Here is a 19,018-nt window from a genome sequence, read left to right as displayed (position 1 = left end):
GGAATATTGATGTGTGTGGATATTACTCTCTCCTTCACAGCATCCACAAATCCAGAAAAAGTCTCAATATATCAAGTATCTGTGCTGTGACGATGTCAGAACATTACACCAGTGGGTTAATGGAATCAGAATAGCAAAGGTAATCTACTTCACATCCTTTTATTTCGTCTATCCAGTATTTTCATATTCAAGGCATTTGCATATTCATCTTACGTGAGGGAAAGGATCAAAGTGTTTAACATATTGTCTACATCTGCTTGCTATGATCTGATCTATTTAGTGATAATGAAAGGAATGGTGATCAGTTTTCTAAAGAAACAATAATATGCAGCTCACATACAAAGAAAGAGCAGCTGTCATAATCCAGAGTAATTCAGAATTGCCCAAGGATTTGATTCTAAGCAAACTTAAAGAGAATATTGTGTTGGATTTGTTTCAAATGTTTGTCATATGATACCTTGGATTGGTATGGAAGCACATTGTGGCAAGATGTTGGAATAAGCCTTCACTTAATTCAAGCTTCACTTATTCACTTAAATGTTGAGTCTGAGGGGTATATTTACTAAACTGCTGGTTTGAAAAAGTGGAGTAGTTGCCTATAGCAACCAATCGGATTCCAGTTATTTATTTAGTACAGGCTACCCAATGACAGCTATAATCTGATAGGTTGTTATAGGCAATAACTCCACCTTTGCAAACCAGCAGTTAAGTAAATATACCCCTGAGTTTCATTATACTCTCAAATGTTTTGTGCAACAATCTCTGTACCAGCCTGCTATATATATATATATATATATATATATATATATATATATATATATATATATATATATATATATATATATATATATATATATATATATATATATATATATGCGCATATACACCAATCAGCCACACCATTAAAGCCACCTACATGTGAAGAAAATAACATTGATTATCTTGTTACAGTGGCACCTGTCAAGGGGTGGGATATATTGGGCAGCATGTCAACAAGTCAGTTCATGAAGTTAATGTGTTGGAAGCAGGATAAATGGGCAAACAGACGGTAGTTGGAGTGAATGGTACACTGGCTCAGCTCTTGCTCCCACTTTTCCTTATTCTCACAAATATAAGGCATTGGATTTTCTATTTAATATATATTGTTAGCAAACTTCAGAGCAGCGCTGAGGATCGACTTCATACTGAAATGAAAACAAGGCCGTTTTAGGATCTGCTGAACTACCATCTCTGTACAGCTGTGGGACCCACAGAGCTCAACTGTCATTGCTGTTTCAACATCTGTTCAGCTGCCCACTGAGCTCAATTGTGATTGCTGTTACCATCTCTGGTGGACCCTCTGCACCCAACTGTCAGTATCCTGGCCTTGGACGTGTCAGAGCTACAGAAACTGCCTACTCCATTAACCCCTGCCAAAAGTATCCTTCACCTCTTCCATTGCCCTACATCATTTGAATCAATTGTCTTTCTACTCTCTCATTACCTACACCAGCTAATACAAATTCGTTCACATCTCTCACATTTTTACATGTACCTGCTCAATTTACACACTCTCCTATTCACTATCACTACACTTCTCTCCTTTCTCCATCATCCTATTTCTCCCTCCCCTATTATGATTTCCATTTCAATATTTCCCTCCTCACTAGTCTGCACACATGAACTGTTTTGTCTCCTGCACGAACTACACTCAGCAGCCTACATAATAGAAATAAGCCTTATACCTACAAATCCTCCTCGCATGTCCTCTTCCTCACCCTGCTTCTCAAGGCTGCTGGTGACATCTCGCCTAACCCTGGACCCCGTACAATACCCAATCTCTGCTCACGGCCCTCTTTCCATCCCAAACCTTTCCGTCCACACCATGCTTGCAATCCTGTCAATTTTATCCACATATCTACCCTCTCTTCCCTTCTCCTGTGCACTATGGAACGCCAGATCTTTTTGTAACACGTGCATCCATTCATGATCTATTTATTTCTAAATATCTTAATCTGCTTGTCACTACAGAAACTTGGCTCACCACCTCTGACACTACATCCCCTGTATCTCTCTCCTATGGGGGACTCTCCCTCAGCCAGCCCCAGAAACAGACAAGGTGGTGGAGTAGGCATTCTACATTCTCTAAGTTGCACCTTCCAAGTCACACCTTCTGAACAATCACTCTCATTCTCATACTTTAAAATCCACACTATACTTCTATTTTATCCTCTTCACCTTCATGTTGCTGTCATTTATCACCTCCTGGGTCCAGTTTTCTAATTTCTTGACAACTTTGCAACCTGGCTCATTTATTTCCTATCCTTTTGACCTGGCTACTCTCATACTAGGCAATTTCAATATTTCCATTGATAATCCCACTGTCTTTTACCCTTAAACTTCTTTCACTTACTTTCTTTTTTGGTCTCTCCCAATAGACCTCATCTCCCACCTACTGTGATGGACACTCTCTTGACTTTCTCTTCTCCATCTCTAATTTCACAAACTCAGCGTCCCCACTCTCCAACCACAACCTCCTTTCCTTCAGCCTCACCTTACCTCATGCCCCCACCTTTCACACCCAAATCCACACGTACACAACAACATCTAAATACACCTAATCCATTCCACTTCTCATCTTCACTAAAACATCTATTTTCTCCATGTCTGCATTGTCCTGCCCTAATCAGGAAGCCTCTTTCTACAACAAAACACTCACTTCAGCCCTAGACAATGCAGCTCTAGCTACGACTTAGTCTCCAGCGATCTAAACCCCAACCATGGCACACCAAAAAGATCCGCTACCTGTAAAAGTGCTCCAGCACTGCAGACTGACACTGGAGGAAATCTCGTTCCTATCCTGATTTTCTCAACTATAAATTCATACTTTCATCTTGCAGCACTGCCTTTCAATTGCCAAACAACCATTCTTCAAATCTCTAATATCCACCCAGTCTTCTAACACACGTCACCTCTTTCCCACTTCTCTGCCCACCTGCTCCTCCTCCCTCACAGCCCATGATTTTTCCACCTGCTTCAAAGAAAAATTCGACACCATTCTACAAGATAATTCCTCATGTCAAATTCAACATACTCCACCTACTCTACCCACATTCACCTACACTCCCTAATCCACCCTTGCTTCATTTTCTCCAGTAACTGAAGACAGTCTCTACTCTCATCTCATCATCTCACCCAACAACCTGTCCCGGAGAGCCTATTCCCTCCCAACTTCTCCACTCCCTCTCCTCCACTGCATGCCCACCACTAACTTACCTCTTCAACCTCTCTCTCTCTAATGGCACATTTCCATCCTCCTTCAAACATGCGCTCATCTAACCAATGCTAAAGAAATCTTCTCTCAATCCAGCATCTCTCTCCAACTACCGCCCCATTTCTCTTCTCCACTTTGCCTCCAAACTACTTGAGCGATTAGTGTACAAATAGCCTGTCTAGCCTTTTCTCCTCACTCCATTCTCGACTCCGTACAATCAGACATCCGTCCCAAACATTCCACTGAAACTGCTCTCACAAAAGTGATCAATGATTTACTTACTGCAAAGTCTAAGTGTCATTTCTTCATACTCATTCTCCTGGACCTCTCTGCTGCTTTTGATACTGTTGATCACCCTCTTCTCCTACACACCCTTCACTCCATTGGTCTTCGTGACACTGGTTCACTTCCTACTTATCGAACCGCTCCCTTACTGTTTCTACTTCTGGCACATCCTTGTAATTTACTGTTTTATGTTTGTCCTTGTTTTATATATGTCCTGTGTTCCCAACTGTATGGTGCTGTAGAGCACTGTGGCGCCTTACAAATCTATGATAATAAGCATAAGGATCTTTAACAAGGGCCAAATTGTGATGGTTAGATGACTGGGTCAGAGTATCTGCAAAACTGCGGGTCTTGTGTGGTGTTTCCGGTATGCATTGGTTAGTACCTACCGAAAGCGGTCCAAGGAAGGACAACCGGTGAAGAACAAGGTCTGGGCTCCCATGGCTCATTGATGCACATGGGGAGCGAAGGCTAGCCCGCCTGGTCCAATTCCACAGATGAGCTTCTGTAGCACAAATTGCTGAAAAAGTTAATGCTGGCAGAACTGAACAATGGAGCAATGAAAGAAGGTGACTTGGTCTGATTTAATCACGTTTTCATTTGCATCTGGGTGCGTGGGTGTCCTTTACCCGTGGAAGAGATGAAGGCAAGCACGCGGATACAGTTTGATGGTCTGGGCATCGCACTGCTTCTGCACACTATTCTTTTGGGAAACCTTGGGTCCTGGCATTCATGTGGATGTTACTTTGATATGTACCACCTACCTGATCGCTGTTGCAGACCAAATACACCCCATCATGGCACCGGTATTCCCTGATGGCAGTGGCCTCTATCAGCAGGATGATGCTCCCTGCCACACTGCAAAATTGTTCAGGAATCATTTGAGGAACATGACAAAGAGTTCAAGGCCTTGACTTGGTCTCCAAATTCCTCAGATCTCAGTCCGATTGCAAATCTGTGGAATGTGCTGGAAAAACAAGTCTGAGCCATGGAGGCCCTACCTCGCAACTTTCAGGACTTAAAGGATCTGTTGCTAACGTCTTGGTCCCAAGCTTTTGCTCTTCTGCTTCACAGGAAGTTTCTGTCCTCCATGAGCTCGTCTTAGGACACCTTTGACAGGTGTACCACCCAAGGACAGGACACCTTCAGAGGTCTTGAGAGGTCCATGCCTCAACATGTCAGAGCTTTTAATCTTTCATCCATCTGGGGGACACTCCTTAACCATGGGGTTGAGTCGGGGGGAGGAGTCTGGCACCCAAAGAGTTAACTTTTTTCAGCTGACAGCATTTCACCCCCGCCAATTCCCACATACCTCAGTTTTGAATTGGGTGCCCTTGGAAGAAGGTTGCACCTGAAGAGCTCCAAGAGAGACAGAGAACAGGATTCACTGGTTATAGGGGTTTTCCTTTTCTTTTGCAGTTTTTTTCTTTTGACAGTGGCGAGAGGCTCCGTGCAAACGGAGCTGACTCGTGGGAGAAGCGCCTGTCGGGGGCGGGGCGGCGCGGCCCTGCTGACAGAGAGGTAAGAAGCGCTTCTCACAGCGGGAAGCAGTCGGCAAGAGACTCTCCCCGCTGATGCAGGACGGGCGCTGCCATTAGGCAGAGAGCGCCTTTACTGCTGAGGTTTCCCGAAAGCCAGCTGGAGTATACAAAGTTCCTCCTCCCATGGGGATGTTAGTGAATTCTTGAGGATGGCGCGCTTTGAGTAGCGCTAACGGGGAACACATTCTAACAGGTTTTCCCCTAATATAAGAGAAAGGGCAAAACTCTGTTAAAGTAAACAACACAGAAGGAGAGCCAGTGGAAGGGGAATGTGTTTGAGGAACACCGCTCCCCTCCCCCCCAACCTTGCTGAGTGAGCACGTGGAAGATCCCTTTTTTGGCACCAAGCTTCAAAAGGAGGACAGTTGTAGCAGTCATTTGAAGAGAAGTGCACTGTTGACACATATCTTCCCCACTGAGTATCACTTTTATTTTCTTCTGTGTGTATGTGTGTGCATGTGTAGACATGTATAGAGAGATGGTCACTGACCCCCGTGTTTTGGTTTTGGATTCGGTTTTGGATCTGGATTACCGTCGTGTTTTGGTTTTGGTTTTGCAAAACCGCCATTGCGTGTTTTGGTTTTGGTTTTGTTTTGCTATTTTTTGGGAAAATCCATGTTTTTGGGCCTAAATTAACCCAATTTAGTGCTCCAACTGTTTTAGAGACAAGTAATCTAATTGTTGAGGTAATCATCCAAAAAAACAGTTTAATTCTTCGTTGGTAGGCCTATTCTACACACAAAACAGATTGTCTTCCTCTCCATCTATGCATATTGGCAATGCAGCCATCGTCTTTGAATGTATATTACACCCTACAATTATAGTTAAATATGTAAAGAAATAGAAAAAGCCAGTTTGGTTTCTGTCTCTCAAGGCCCCCCTCCACTTGTATAAAATACCAAAAAATTCAGCCATTATAGACTGTACAATATTAATTGACATGGAGAAAGCCAGTTTGGTTTCTGTCTCTCTAGGCCCCCCTCCACTTGTATAAAATACCAAAAAATTCAGCCATTATAGACTGTACAATATTAATTGACATGGAGAAAGCCAGTTTGGTTTCTGTCTCTCTAGGCCCCCCTCCACTTGTATAAAATACCCAAAAATTCAGCCATTATAGACTGTACAATATTATGAAAAATGGACAAAGCCAGTTTAGGGTCACTCTGTCTATGACACCCTACCCTTAAGGATAAATTGCCCTAACAGCAGCCTTTCAAGATGGTATGTGATATGGAAATGCCACAAGTCCCTTTCCTCTTTGGGGGTAGATTGCACCCTACACTTAGAAAGTTTTAAAAAGATGTTATCGGCATCATCTTCAGCTTAATCCTCACCCTCATCAGTGTGTACGTCATCATCACAGACTTATCAATTCATCGCCGCTTGAATCCGCCATTAGAGAACAGTCAGTGCTTGGATGTCTTGGATGGTGAAGGCCTTCCTCGTGGAAGATGTAGTTCATTTTTATAAACATCATTTTCTCCACATTTTTGGGAAGTAACCTTCTACGGCGATCACTGACTAAGTTCCCGGCTGTACTATATACTCGTTCAGAGTACACACTGGAGGATGGGCAGCTTAGGTATTGCAAAGCAAGTTTCTACATGGGTTTCCAAATGGCCTGCTTTTCCTCCCAGTAAGGAAAGGGACTGTCTGACATTTCCATATCAACTACCTCTTGAAAGTAATCCTTCACCATCCTTTGCATGTTTATACTCGTATTGGATGGAGTTATGGGCAAAGTGACATATTTTTTTGAAAAATCCTTCAAACCAGCCCAGCTGGTAAATTGTTCTGGTCTGCCCCCTGTGTCTTCCCTGCTTCTTTTTTGGAAATTTAATTTTTTACGAGCAACAGCTTGAGAAAGTGAAGGAGGACACGTCGTCAAGCCGAGGCCCAGTTCAGCGGCCAACTTGCTGAGCAATAGCTCCTTGCAAAAGTTCACATCTTGCTCATTTACAAGTAAAGACTCAATGTAGGTTTTAAACCTTGGATCAAGCACAGTGGCCAAAACGTACTGATCCGAGTTCAAGATCTTAATAACTCGAGGATCATTGTGAAGCTAATTAAGTACTTGATCGACAAGGCCAACATACTTTGCTGAATTGCTTGCTTTCAGCTCCTCCTTCATTTTCTCAAGCTGCTTTTCCAATAGTCTAATTAAAGGAATGACTTGGCTCAAACTAGCAGAGTCTGCACTCACCTCACACGTCACAACTTCAAATGGTTTCAGCACCTTGCACAGCACTGAAAGGATTCCCCACTGTGCAAGAGTAAAATACATCCCCCCTCCTTTCCCAATGTCATGGCTTGTGCAATATGCTTGGATGGCTTTGCGCTGTTCCTCCATCCTCTGAAGCATGTACAGGGTGGAATTCCACCGAGTTACCACCTCTTGCTTAAGTTAGTGGCAGGGCAAGTTAAACTGCTCTTGGAGCTGCTGTAATCTCCTACATGCTGTGGCTGAATGCCTGAAATGGCCTGAAATTTTACGGGCCACCAAAAGCATCTCCTGCACCTCATGGTTATTTCGTAGGAAGCTCTGCACCACCAAGTTGATGGTGTGAGCAAAACAGGGAATATGTTGGAAATCAGCCAGCTGTAATGCTCGCACTATATTGTTGGCGTTATCTGAAATGACATACCCTGGGAAGAGTCCGAGTGGTATAAGCCATGCATCAATCACATCTCTCAGTTTGCATAACAAATTGTCAGCCGTATGCCTGTTAGTGAAGCCGGTGATACAAAGAGTGGCCTGCCTGTGACAAATGTTACGTAGTGGTGTACATGCTGCTGCTGTTCCTGCTGGTGAAGGTGAATGACCAACCCAGTGGGCTGTCACAACCTCAATTAACTGTGAAAAACCAGCTGCGTTTATTGTGGAGATTGGACGCAGATCTAACACTAACATGGCAGCCATGGCGTCTGTGATTCGCTTGGCGACTGGGTGACTGCTGTCATATTTGCTTTCCCTCACAAATGATTGTTTCACAGTTAATTGCTGAAATGTAGGACTGCTCATTTTATTAACCTGCCTCTGGGATGACGATTCACCCCCAGCAGCAGCAGCAGCAACATCAGCAGCAGGACTAACGCTTTCTTCAGAGGAATCAATAATAGTGCCGGAGTCATCCAGCCTTAAGTGGGATGCCGGGCTAACTCCGAGCGCTACTGAGGATATTGATGAGGATGGTGTGGTGGGTGTATTTTGTAGCCGTCGGTATGTCGGTGAGCGGAGGGTCTTAGCTGATGAGGCAGTGCTTGTATTCTTTTGGGAAGAACTTTCAGCTTTTCCCAACACTTTGCCATGAACTCTCGTTAAATGGCGTAACATAGACGAGGTTCCAAGATGGTTAAGGTCCCTCCCTCGACTGACTGTGGCTTGACATACACTACAAATGGCTATACAATTGTTGTCTGGATTTGGGTAGAAATAATTCCACACATAAGAAGTGGATTTTTTTGTTTTATGCCCAGGCATGACAATGGCCTTTTTCTTGTCACGTGCCAGAACTGCTGCCACTGGTGCAGGACTTACACAAACAACCTCATCCTCATCAACATCCTCATTAGCGCCCTCGTCGCCTACACAAATCTCCCCCTCATCCTCTTCTAATTCCAAAGTGGCATCCTCAATTTGGGTATCACCGGCTACACTCGGGCTATTAAGGCACACATCAGCAGAATGCTCACGATTAGACATCCCACTGTTGGATGGACTCTCCACAGGGATTGTTGTCATTTGTGAATCAGAGCAAATATTCTCCTGTAATGCCTCACTGTTATCTTGCAGCTCGGCTTTGACGCGTAACAGTAGTTGTGCACCTATTGTAGACTGGGTAACTTTTTGGGATCTGCCACTAATAGCCAAAGGTGAAGGCCTCATTCTCTCTTTGCCACTGCGTGTGTAGAATGGCATGCTTGCAATTTTTTTTTTATCGTCACTTAACTTTTGCTCAGTTACACTTCTTTTTCGCTTCAATACAGTAAATTTTTTTTGGGTTTTTGTTTTTTGCACTAATTTGAAAACACTCTGTTGTTTGACATCGCCTTGGCCAGATGACGTACTGGGAACACTAACATCAGGACTGGTGACAGAACCTGGTTGCTCATTCAGATCATATGTGGACTGCTTTGAATCCGTTCTGAGCGCAAACCACTGGGGAGTGCTAAAAATTATTTAGTAGATACTGCTGACAGATATGACTTTTGACAGCCAGAAATATTTATGCACAATTAGTGAGGACACCCCAAAAGCACTGAGGAGTGCTAAAAATTATTTAGTAGATACTGCTGACAGATATGACTTTTGACAGCCAGAAATATTTATGCACAATTAGGGAGGACACCCCAAAAGCGCTGGAGAGTGCCAAATATGAAGAAAAAATAATAAACCTCTATCCTCCTCTCTGCACTAGCGATTTTGGTTAGAGCAATTGCAAGAACAAAATTGTATTCTCTGTCCCTGCTCTAATCAGCCTATGACTACACCCTGCTCTCTCCCTCTGTCAAATGGCGATGGATTGCTGTGGAGGCGTGTATTTATAAAGTTGAAGTATCGCGAGAACCGAGCCCCGAGATCCGACGACGTCACAATGACGTTCGGCCTCGATTTGGATTCGGAACGGGCGGGAGAGTACCGAGCTGCTCAGCTCGGTACTCGGATACCCAAAGTTCGGGTGGGTTCGGTTCTCGGAGAACTGGACCCGCCCATCTCTAATTATAAGACTATGATGTGTTGAGAGAACTGTTGTTTATGAGAAAACTTTAAAGTTCTCCAAGCCTGTCTTATTTAAATCAGAAATACTATGATATGTTAATATAACCTAATCTGTATTTTCTGATAAATTGGAGAAGTGTTTGTGAATTTTGAAACGTGATTTAGTTTTTCTTATCTTGTGATGGCAGGTAAAAGCAAAACACGTACCAAACATAATGTCTGTTCAAAATGTAATGTTAAACTAACAAGTGAACGGCTGGATCAGGGGGGGGCTCTGTGCAGCCTGCACTGTGGCTCCTGTGAAACAGCCTATAGACACCTCCACCATAACGGTAGATCCTCCTGAGTGGGCAGCTGCCTTAACACAGGGATTTAATACCCTTGTAAATCTGTTATCTAAACCAGTTGAGATCCCAGCTACATCTGTGGTTTCTCAGGGTATAACAGTAGGAATGACAGATGAGTCATTTTCCCCAGGGGTCGGTGTATTTCCCTCCCCAGCCCTCCCGGGGGTTTCCCAGATGGGAGAGGTGGGTTGCTCAGCGGTGGCTAAAAGCCTGGACCGGCTTACCCATCTACTGGAGAACCCCAGACACAAGTGTAGTGTTAAAAGACGTAGACAAACAGCTAAAGCGCTGTGGTCAGTGTCAGACTCTGAGAGTTCCTCAGAGGAGGAGAGGGAATTCTTGGGACGATTCAGATGTGTCCATTATAGAGTCAGAAGGAAACTCTAGGCACCAGGGTATGTACGATCTGGTAAGAGCAGTTAGTCAGACCCTGGGGTTTGCTGAAGTAGAGGAGATGAAGTCTTTGGACCGCTCCCTCTTTAAGAAGGCTTCTAAGCAGGTGGTCAGGTTCCCTCCCTCAGTTGAGTTGAGGGATATTGTAGAGGCCTCTTGGAAATATCCAGATAAAAGGTTCTCTATGCCATGGAAGTTTGGCGTATTGTATCCCCTTCATGAGGAGGATATGACCCGTTGGGAACAGGTGTCAAAGGTAGATACACCTGTGGCGAGATTGGTTAGTCAGACTACACTACCTGTACCCGGGTCAGCGACCTTACAGGACGCGACTGACAAGAAATTAGAATCCCTGCTGAAGTCGATCTTCTCGGCCGCCGGTATTAGCCTCAGGCCAGCATTGTCCTCTACCTGGGTAGCTAGGGCCATGGAAGTCTGGGCAGGGCAGTCAGAGTCTGCCTTGCAGGATTCAGATTTACTGCCTCTGGCCATGCAGCTAAGGGAGGCAGCAGGCTATGTATATGAAGCGGCCCATAATTCGGCTTCCATAGCTTCGTCTATTTCAGCTACAGCTGTAGTAGCTAGAAGGGCGTTATGGTTAAGGGCTTGGAATGCGGATTCAGAGTCTAAACGATCATTAGAATCCATCCCGTATACGGGTGGGATGTTATTTGGTCCAGAATTAGACTCTTGGATTTTACAGGCTTCAGGGGGCAAGAAGACGTCCTTGCCTGTAAATACTCCAAGACCTAGGGCTAGGCCTAGGTTTAGTTCTTTCAGACAGCCTCCTTACGGGGGCGGGTCTGGCAGAGGCCAGACTACCGATCCAGGGGCCGTGGAATCCAGGAGACAGTCCCGTAGGGGAAGGTCATCCTTTGCCCCTGTGGCGCGGAGAGCTTCATCCGCAAAGCTGCCGGATAGACCAGCAGCATGACTACCACCCACCTCTGGTACCAGAGGGTGGGGTGGGAGGATGGCTGCTTGGGTTTGCCCGGCAGCAGACAGGGTCCTCGGTAGACGAGTAGGTCCAGAATATCGTGATAGAATTCATGGGACCAGCTCACCTCAGGTTTTGGAAAAAATTACCTCGCTGGCTTCTGTCAAATCAGAAAGAGCTCAGGGCTGTCGATTTGCTTCGTTCAGACGAAGCTATACAGGCTTAGAATTTCCAGTAAGGGAAAAGGTTTTAGTCACACCCATTCAGGGTGCTAAGGCTAGACGAGTTGCTCAGTCTATGACCGTACTTCTAGAGTCTGAAAGGGTCACAGAGAATCCCTTGTCTAAGAATGAGTTTCTTGAGACTAGTGAGGGACTTGGTACGCAGCAGAAGGTTGTCTCCACAGGACAAGTTGAGGTCCTAGATGGAGTGGACAGGCAGAATCCTGTCAGACAAGAGGCTGTCAGTAGCCAGGTCTTTGAGGCTGCTGGGAAAGATGGTGACATCTTTCGCGACCTTACCCTGGGCAGGGTCCCATCCCAGCGGAGCATTCCCGTGCTCAAAGTACCAGTAGAGGAGGTTGGTTCTTGTCCAGCAACCACCAGCTGAGGACCTAACAGAAGAACAAAGAGATCTGCAAAGATACGTAAGACAGAGTCTCTGTTTGTGTTGTTTGACTTTTCCAAACGGGGAGGGCCAGCATCTAAGCAAACTATTGCCAGATGGCTTACCCTGACTATCAGGGAGGCTTATGTCCAAAGTATTAATCTCCCTGTGCTGAAACGTATTGTTGCCCATTCTACCCGGTCGGTTGGGGCGTCTTGGGCGGCTCGTAATGGAGCCACGGCGGACCAGCTGTGCAGAGCAGCCACCTGGTCCTCGGTCCATACCTTACGAAATTCTACCAATTTAATATATTTGCGTCTGGGGACGCCTCCTTTGGCCGTAGTGTTCTGCGTGCAAGGAGATCAGAGCGGTCCCACCCTTCAGAGGGATTGCTTTTGTAAGTCCCCATGGTTAAGGAGTGTCCCCCAGATGGATGAAAGAGAAAACGGGATTTATACTTACGATAAATCTTTTTCTCTGAGTCCATCTGGGGGACTCCGATCCCCCCCCGTCTTTTCGTTGTTTTGTCTCCACTCCCCCCTCTGTTGAGTGGGGTGTCTTGGTTGATTGGCCTATCTTCCTAATGGCTTTTGTAATCAAACTGAGGTATGTGGGAATTGGCGGGGGTGATATGCTGTCAGCTGAAAAAAGTTAACTCTTTGGGTGCCAGACTCCTCCCCCCGACTCAACCCCATGGTTAAGGAGTGTCCCCCAGATGGACTCAGAGAAAAAGATTTATCGTAAGTATAAATCCCGTTTTTTGGTGGAACGAGGGGGAACTACATAATAAAAATCAGGTGGTTTTAATGTTGTGGCTGAAAAGTGTATATGCTTCACTCCAGACTGTGTTCTGCAATCTGGTGTATAGATTGCCGTTTTTCTATAATATACATATACACACTAAACCACAGGGAGGAGGGGCACATTTATTGTAGTTTTACTGTATGTTTTTCTGTGATGTACAGTACAGTACATAAATGGGTAAATAAGTGACTTCAAGCATATGTTGAAAGCAATGATTTCCACACAGGTGTGCCTTATGTGTTAATTAAGCAAATACTATTCCAGAGTGATTAGGCTTATGTTTAAAATACTGATTGGCTATAATTATGACTAGCATGATTGAAAGAGGAGACCTCATTGACATTGCAAGAGTGGTGCTTGTTGGGGCACACTTACATAAGCTTTGGTGTCCTAGGCAGCACAAATTGCTAATGTTTCATTAGCAACAGTGCCTAAGGGAAATAAACATCATCAAACGTCAACAGTGGTTGTAAGCACAAAATAGAGGATTGTGATATCAGTGTATTAATTTAAAGCATAAGGCAAAATAAGTGAGCAACTGCATATCAATTGAATTCAATCTTCAACCATTGGCACAAGCAGCCAATTTTATCAAATCTAGCCTCCAAACAAAAACTTTGCAGAGAACATGGTGAAGGAGGATTCATTATGTGTTTCTCTGTGAATGGACAAATGCACCTCTGGTGCAAAACAAAATAAACTACAGCCATGAGTGCTTGTTTCAAACAGCAAAGGGTTCTGTGGTTCCATGATATGGCGGGACACATTTTCCTGGCTTGGTTTAGGTGCGGTCATTCCCTTTGAAGGGAAGATTAATGCTAGTCTCTATTTAATGGACAGATCACCCCATTTTGCAGCATTTCTTTCATGACAGGTGTCTTCCAGTACAACACTACCCCAATCCACAAAGCATATGCAGTTGCCCAATGATTTAATGAGCATGACACTGATGATTTAGATATGTCATGGCCTTCTCATTTATAGGATATTCTGAAGCTGCGCCCAATAGAGTGACTTTCTTCTGAAAGAATTACATAGCCCAATACCCTATTAAGTGACTTTATATTGGTGTTTCCGTCTTTTATCCACTACCTGTATTCATGCATAATGTAAACTGAATAGTCAGTCAGCATGTATCTAACCAGATGACATTACCTTTTCCCTTCTAGTATGGGAAGCAGCTCTACACCAACTATCAGGAAGCCTTGAAGAGGACAGAAGCTGCTTATGACTGGACATCTTTGTCTAGTTCCAGCATGAAATCTGGATCTAGTTCCTCTAGTTTACCAGGTAAATTTGAAGGCTTCTATGTAAAGTTGTGTTTGCTTGTTTTTTTTAATAAGGAGCTTCTTAACAATGTAACATTTATTACACATTTTAGCTTTAGTAATTATGATTTAGGTATTTTCTGTGCCAGCAACTAAATTCTTTTGGCTTCCTCAAAAATAGGTCTCCCATCACACCCCTACTCCCAATTGTAATACAAAGCCTAGTCTTACAACTATTTGCAAAATAGAGTCCGTTCTTGTGGTAGCTGCTATAAAGCAGAGACTGTAATGGATCCTAGTTTGTAAAATCTACTCCTTCCATTTTTCCCAGTCACCCTTCCTTGCGGTTTTTTTATTCCAGTCAAAACCTTATGATCTCTCTCTTTCTTCCAACCTTGTCCCCTCTCTCTGTCTTTTACAACTCCGCCACCACTACCAGCTGTCTTTCTCAGGGTAACTTTTACCTAAACTGGCTTCCTGAAAATATCCTCATTCCCAAAAAACAGTATTCAATGCAATATTAATTCTAGGGATAGCCTGTAACTGAAATTGGAGCAAGTAATCAGTGTGTATGAGAGTCACAGACCTTGGACAGAATGGAGGGGTCAGGCTGCATATGTGAATATATTCTTGAGATGTTCAGAACAGTATTTTAATACAGATCAGGTTCATGGAACAAAGGACAGTTCTGAGTCAAGGATGACACATAAACAATGAGCTTGAGTGGGTAGGGGTTATAGTCATGTTATCAACAGAAATAGAGATGTTAGGTAGGTAGCTTCTGTTGACTGGTGGAAAGACTAGTGTGGATATCAAAGATAAAATGGCAAGACATTCCATAATGTGGACCAACAGTGATGGTGAAATATCCAAAGGGGATATAGATATGTGGGTGTCATCAGTATATAGGCAATACTGAAATATAAAAAAAGATATTTGTTTTCCAAGAGGAGTGGTACAGATAGAGAAGAGCAGAGGGCCTGGACCAAGCCTTGGTGCTCTTCAACTGATAGAAAAGCAGAGAGGATGTAGATCCAGAGGAAAAAAATACATACGTAATGGTATGACAAGTTGCATGTAAACCAGGATAGGACTGTAGCATGAAGACCTGAAGACTTGTGTATATGCAGCTTCTGTATGAGAAGCGAGTATTTGACTTTGTCAAATGCAGCACAAAGGTCCGGTGAAATTACTTTAGTCATTCCAGTCTCTGTGAAATGCTGGGAAGAAAAGCCTTAATGATGAAGGTCCAATAAGTTGGAAGTCTATTTGTGTGGCACTGTCCGTTTTGGTTGGAGTGGTGTACTGCATTATATATCGGGAAGCCATGAGACTATAGCCAACAAAGTTCTGCTTTGCAGGGACATGCTTTCAAAGGCCCTGCATTTCTTTAGTGCATCACAGCTGAGATTCAGGTTAATACTGAGACGGAAAAGTAGCTGGATCCACTTGATCAGAGGCTATTGTTAGGGTGTGATTTAAGATGTACTGCCGGATCAAGCAAACAAATGGGGAAAATAAAAGATAAGTTGTTAAAGCTGCAAAGTTGTTGAAAATTAATAGAACTGAGATTTCTATGGTTATGAAGATTCTTAGTTGAATTAGCGTACACAGAGGATAAAGGAGATGAGGAGTGGTGAATGTCTGAGAGAGGGAAAGGCATGTTAAATAAATCATAAGCTGTCGGGATAAAACAAGGTCAAGGCTGTAGCCATCACAATAAGTAGAAGAACTGGTCCACTGGAAGAGGAGGTTAGAGTGAAATTTTTGAAGCAAAGGGAGAATATGCATCATAAAGCGGGATATTTATAATGCCCATGATGATGTTCAGAGGTTAAGAAATGAGGCAACTAAGCAGGTATTGGGTAATGCAGGTGGACGCTAAAGGTGTTTGACCGGTGACCAGTTCTGTAGGTGTTGGTGAAGTGGATACCACCATAATAAAGGCAGGTGAGGCAGTGTTTAATTTTGTAAACCATTTTTCTGTTATTGCCAGAAGGTTGAGGTTGTTTGAAAGGACAGAGGTTAGTCTGTTACAGACAGAGCAAACATTCTATAGGGCACTTAAAGCATGTTCAACATGAGGGAGTATAGGTGATTTGTCTGATGTTTGCTGGCTTTCTAACATACAGGATCACAATAAAGATGAGGATGGGTGATTTTATGGGTATTTCACTAGCTGCTAGAAACGGAATGTTTCAGAGGTAGAAAGATTATTATAAGATGTATAAGGTCTTATTTTGTGCCCAGAGGTAGAGGATATTACAGTTAAAGAATGAAAATAAGGAAGACGTCGTTGACAATTAGAAAGGAGTGTACTAATGAGGGGCAATATAGTTAAAGGAGTAAGAAAACCATGCAGTTAGAAAAACAGTTTGGTAAATATTGTGGAGTTTGATGGTGATTTGAGAATGAGTGACAAGGGAACTAAGCAAATAAAAGAAAAAGGTGAGAAATTAAATCAGAAAGTTACATTGTCCAGGGTCGTAAGTTGAGAAATGCAGTTTCAGGATGTAGCAGATGAAGATTGCTGGTTGTCCTCAAATGTTGTTCAGTTTGTTGAACTGTGTTGCATAACTGAAACTATAGCATTCTAGTGACCTACACCTCCCTCTAGCATTGAGCAAGGATATTGGGGCCAAATGGTAAACATTTACAGAGATCAGGTCCCCATGTCTGATCCTATACATCCTTGAGTACGGCCCTGGGTATTTTGAAAAATGAGAATTAGACCGAAATTGGCTAATATAACATAACCCTTCCAAAGTTATCCTGTGACTTTAAACCCTGTGTGGCTAAAGGGCAGCTAAATGAAAGTAATATATGTATAACGTTCATTATCACTATAAATTATTGGAATCCTTTTGAATGTCTAGTCATGTAATTAGCTCATTTAGTAACAAGTGGCTATTGGGCCTTACAATTCTAGCTTTGGACGTAAACATTCCTGTATGTTTAAAACGGAAGATAAATGTTTTGTGTGCAGACTTCAAGAAAACCTGGCCATGAATTGATTTGTTTTGTTTTTTACTGATGGAATCGTATCACTGTATATGTGGAAGTATCTTAGTATCTGTGTTCTTTATACAGAATCCCAGTCAAACCATTCAAACCAATCAGACAGCGGACTTTCTGACTCGCTTGCCACTTGCCATGTACGTTCCCAGAGCATCGTGAGCTCAATCTTCTCTGAAGCCTGGAAAAGAGGGACCCAGCTGGAGGAGTCCAGCAAGGTAGCAGCACCTGCAAATGATGCCCATTTAAAGACCTAAGGCATGAGCAGCTTGGCTGCACAATTAACAGGATGCTGAGTTCTTAAACTACCTTTTCTGTGCCCTATACCTGATTTCCTATTCCATAATGTAAACCAATGTATAGTGTCCATCACTTCTACATAAAATCATTCCCCATTGTTATGTTATGTGGCCATCCCACTGGGTAAGTTTTTGTAGTACATTTCTAAAATCTGTGTCAATAAAAAAAATTGTATTTGACTTAATCTAATTAACAAATTGCCATCATTTAAGTATGAAATAAATTTGTAACATGGTGAATCCTATTGAATGAAGTCAGCATATACACATTTGCATCATGTTGCTATTCTGTCGCCACGCATTTTGTTTCACTGCTCCTGTTTCTCCTGTTGCCTCATTGTCCCAGGTTCCAAATGTGAAGCCCACGTCTGCTAAGGCCATCAAGCCCACAGTGATTTGTACGGGGCAGTATTAAGGTCAGGGGTCATCTGAAAAAAAAACAAAACATTTAACCTGGATGTTGTTAACTGGAATCCTCCAGACTAACTTTCTAAAGAATCCTTAATCCTTTCTTAAAAATATTGAACATACCTTAACACAAAATCCCCTTGCTTCTGGTTAATTTTTTTCTTGTCCAGTAAATTAATTCTGTTTCAGTCTAAAGGTGGCCACACATGTGGCAACCTCCTTGGCAAATTTGGACGATTAAGACCAACTTGGCCTGAAATTTAAGCATAGGTGAGGCTTCAAAGAAATCTAAAGGGGGACAACAATAGTTGAATTTCAAAGATATCTGGATTTCAATGTTTTTAGGCTGAAACACAAGTCTGCCACTTACTGCTATCTCTATGTTTTAGCTGTCATTGGCTGATCCATGCTTTCCGGTGATCAACCAGAATGTCCTGATCTTAACATGTATGGATATTTTAAGATTGCCATAACCCTTTCCGAATGAGGAACATATAAATTATTACACTGCAAGCCTCTGTATGTTTGCTAAGTCTGCATGTCACACTGACGAAACAATTTATGGAAAGAACATAGAGAAACATATTTTCCACTACTTAACGGCATTGATGCTTCTCTGTACAATGTGAAGCTTTAACAAAAGGGTGTGTGAAACTAATGTTCTTTTATGTTTTGTACAATTACTTATGCCTCCATGGAATTCATTGTACAATGTTCTATTTGTTTCAGTAGGTCTGATACTTACCTAGAGCTATTTGCCATCCATTCATTCTGTTTCATTTCACAAATTACTTGTTACATTTAACATTTTATTCCCAATGGGTTCTATATAGATATATACACTCCATTAGCAACACAAGGCACAGAATGACACAGTTTCAGCATCCAGGCAAGAAATAAACTATTACATGTCTGTATTGTATAGATATGAAATAACCTGAATACATCGGGATTACGTCTCAGGAGGCAAATATATGTAGAGAGAAAGTTAAGTTATACCGGGACACAAGGGGCTACTCTTCTCCTTATAACTGGCGAAAGAACTGCTGTATCTTTCTCTAGGACTTTCTTTAGTAATATCGGAACTGAAGCTATGTCCTGCTTAACTTGCTTCTTCTTACCACTCTCCAACTCACTTC

At 42.9% G+C, this 19,018-nt stretch overlaps 1 protein-coding gene across 3 annotated transcripts in view; it reads left to right on the top strand.

Moving 5' to 3' along the window:
• The window catches only part of RAPH1 (Ras association (RalGDS/AF-6) and pleckstrin homology domains 1), a 136,442-nt gene that overhangs the window by 111,408 nt on the left and 6,016 nt on the right, over positions 1-19,018 (top strand). For 2 of the 3 annotated variants that reach the window (XM_075180185.1, XM_075180186.1), the window contains 3 exons: positions 41-139; positions 14,059-14,179; positions 17,248-17,390. In XM_075180185.1, coding sequence (XP_075036286.1) covers positions 41-139; positions 14,059-14,179; positions 17,248-17,390 — 363 coding nt within the window. Of the gene's footprint in view, positions 1-40; positions 140-14,058; positions 14,180-17,247; positions 17,391-17,817; positions 17,888-19,018 lie in introns of all 3 variants that reach the window. The other variant, XM_075180187.1, reaches the window with a different exon arrangement.

The sequence above is a fragment of the Mixophyes fleayi genome, chromosome 7, assembly GCF_038048845.1.
Source record: "Mixophyes fleayi isolate aMixFle1 chromosome 7, aMixFle1.hap1, whole genome shotgun sequence".
In the NCBI taxonomy this organism is placed as follows: Eukaryota; Metazoa; Chordata; class Amphibia; order Anura; family Limnodynastidae; genus Mixophyes; species Mixophyes fleayi.
Note: the sequence above shows the minus strand (reverse complement) of the source record. Positions and strands in the feature narration are given on the sequence as shown.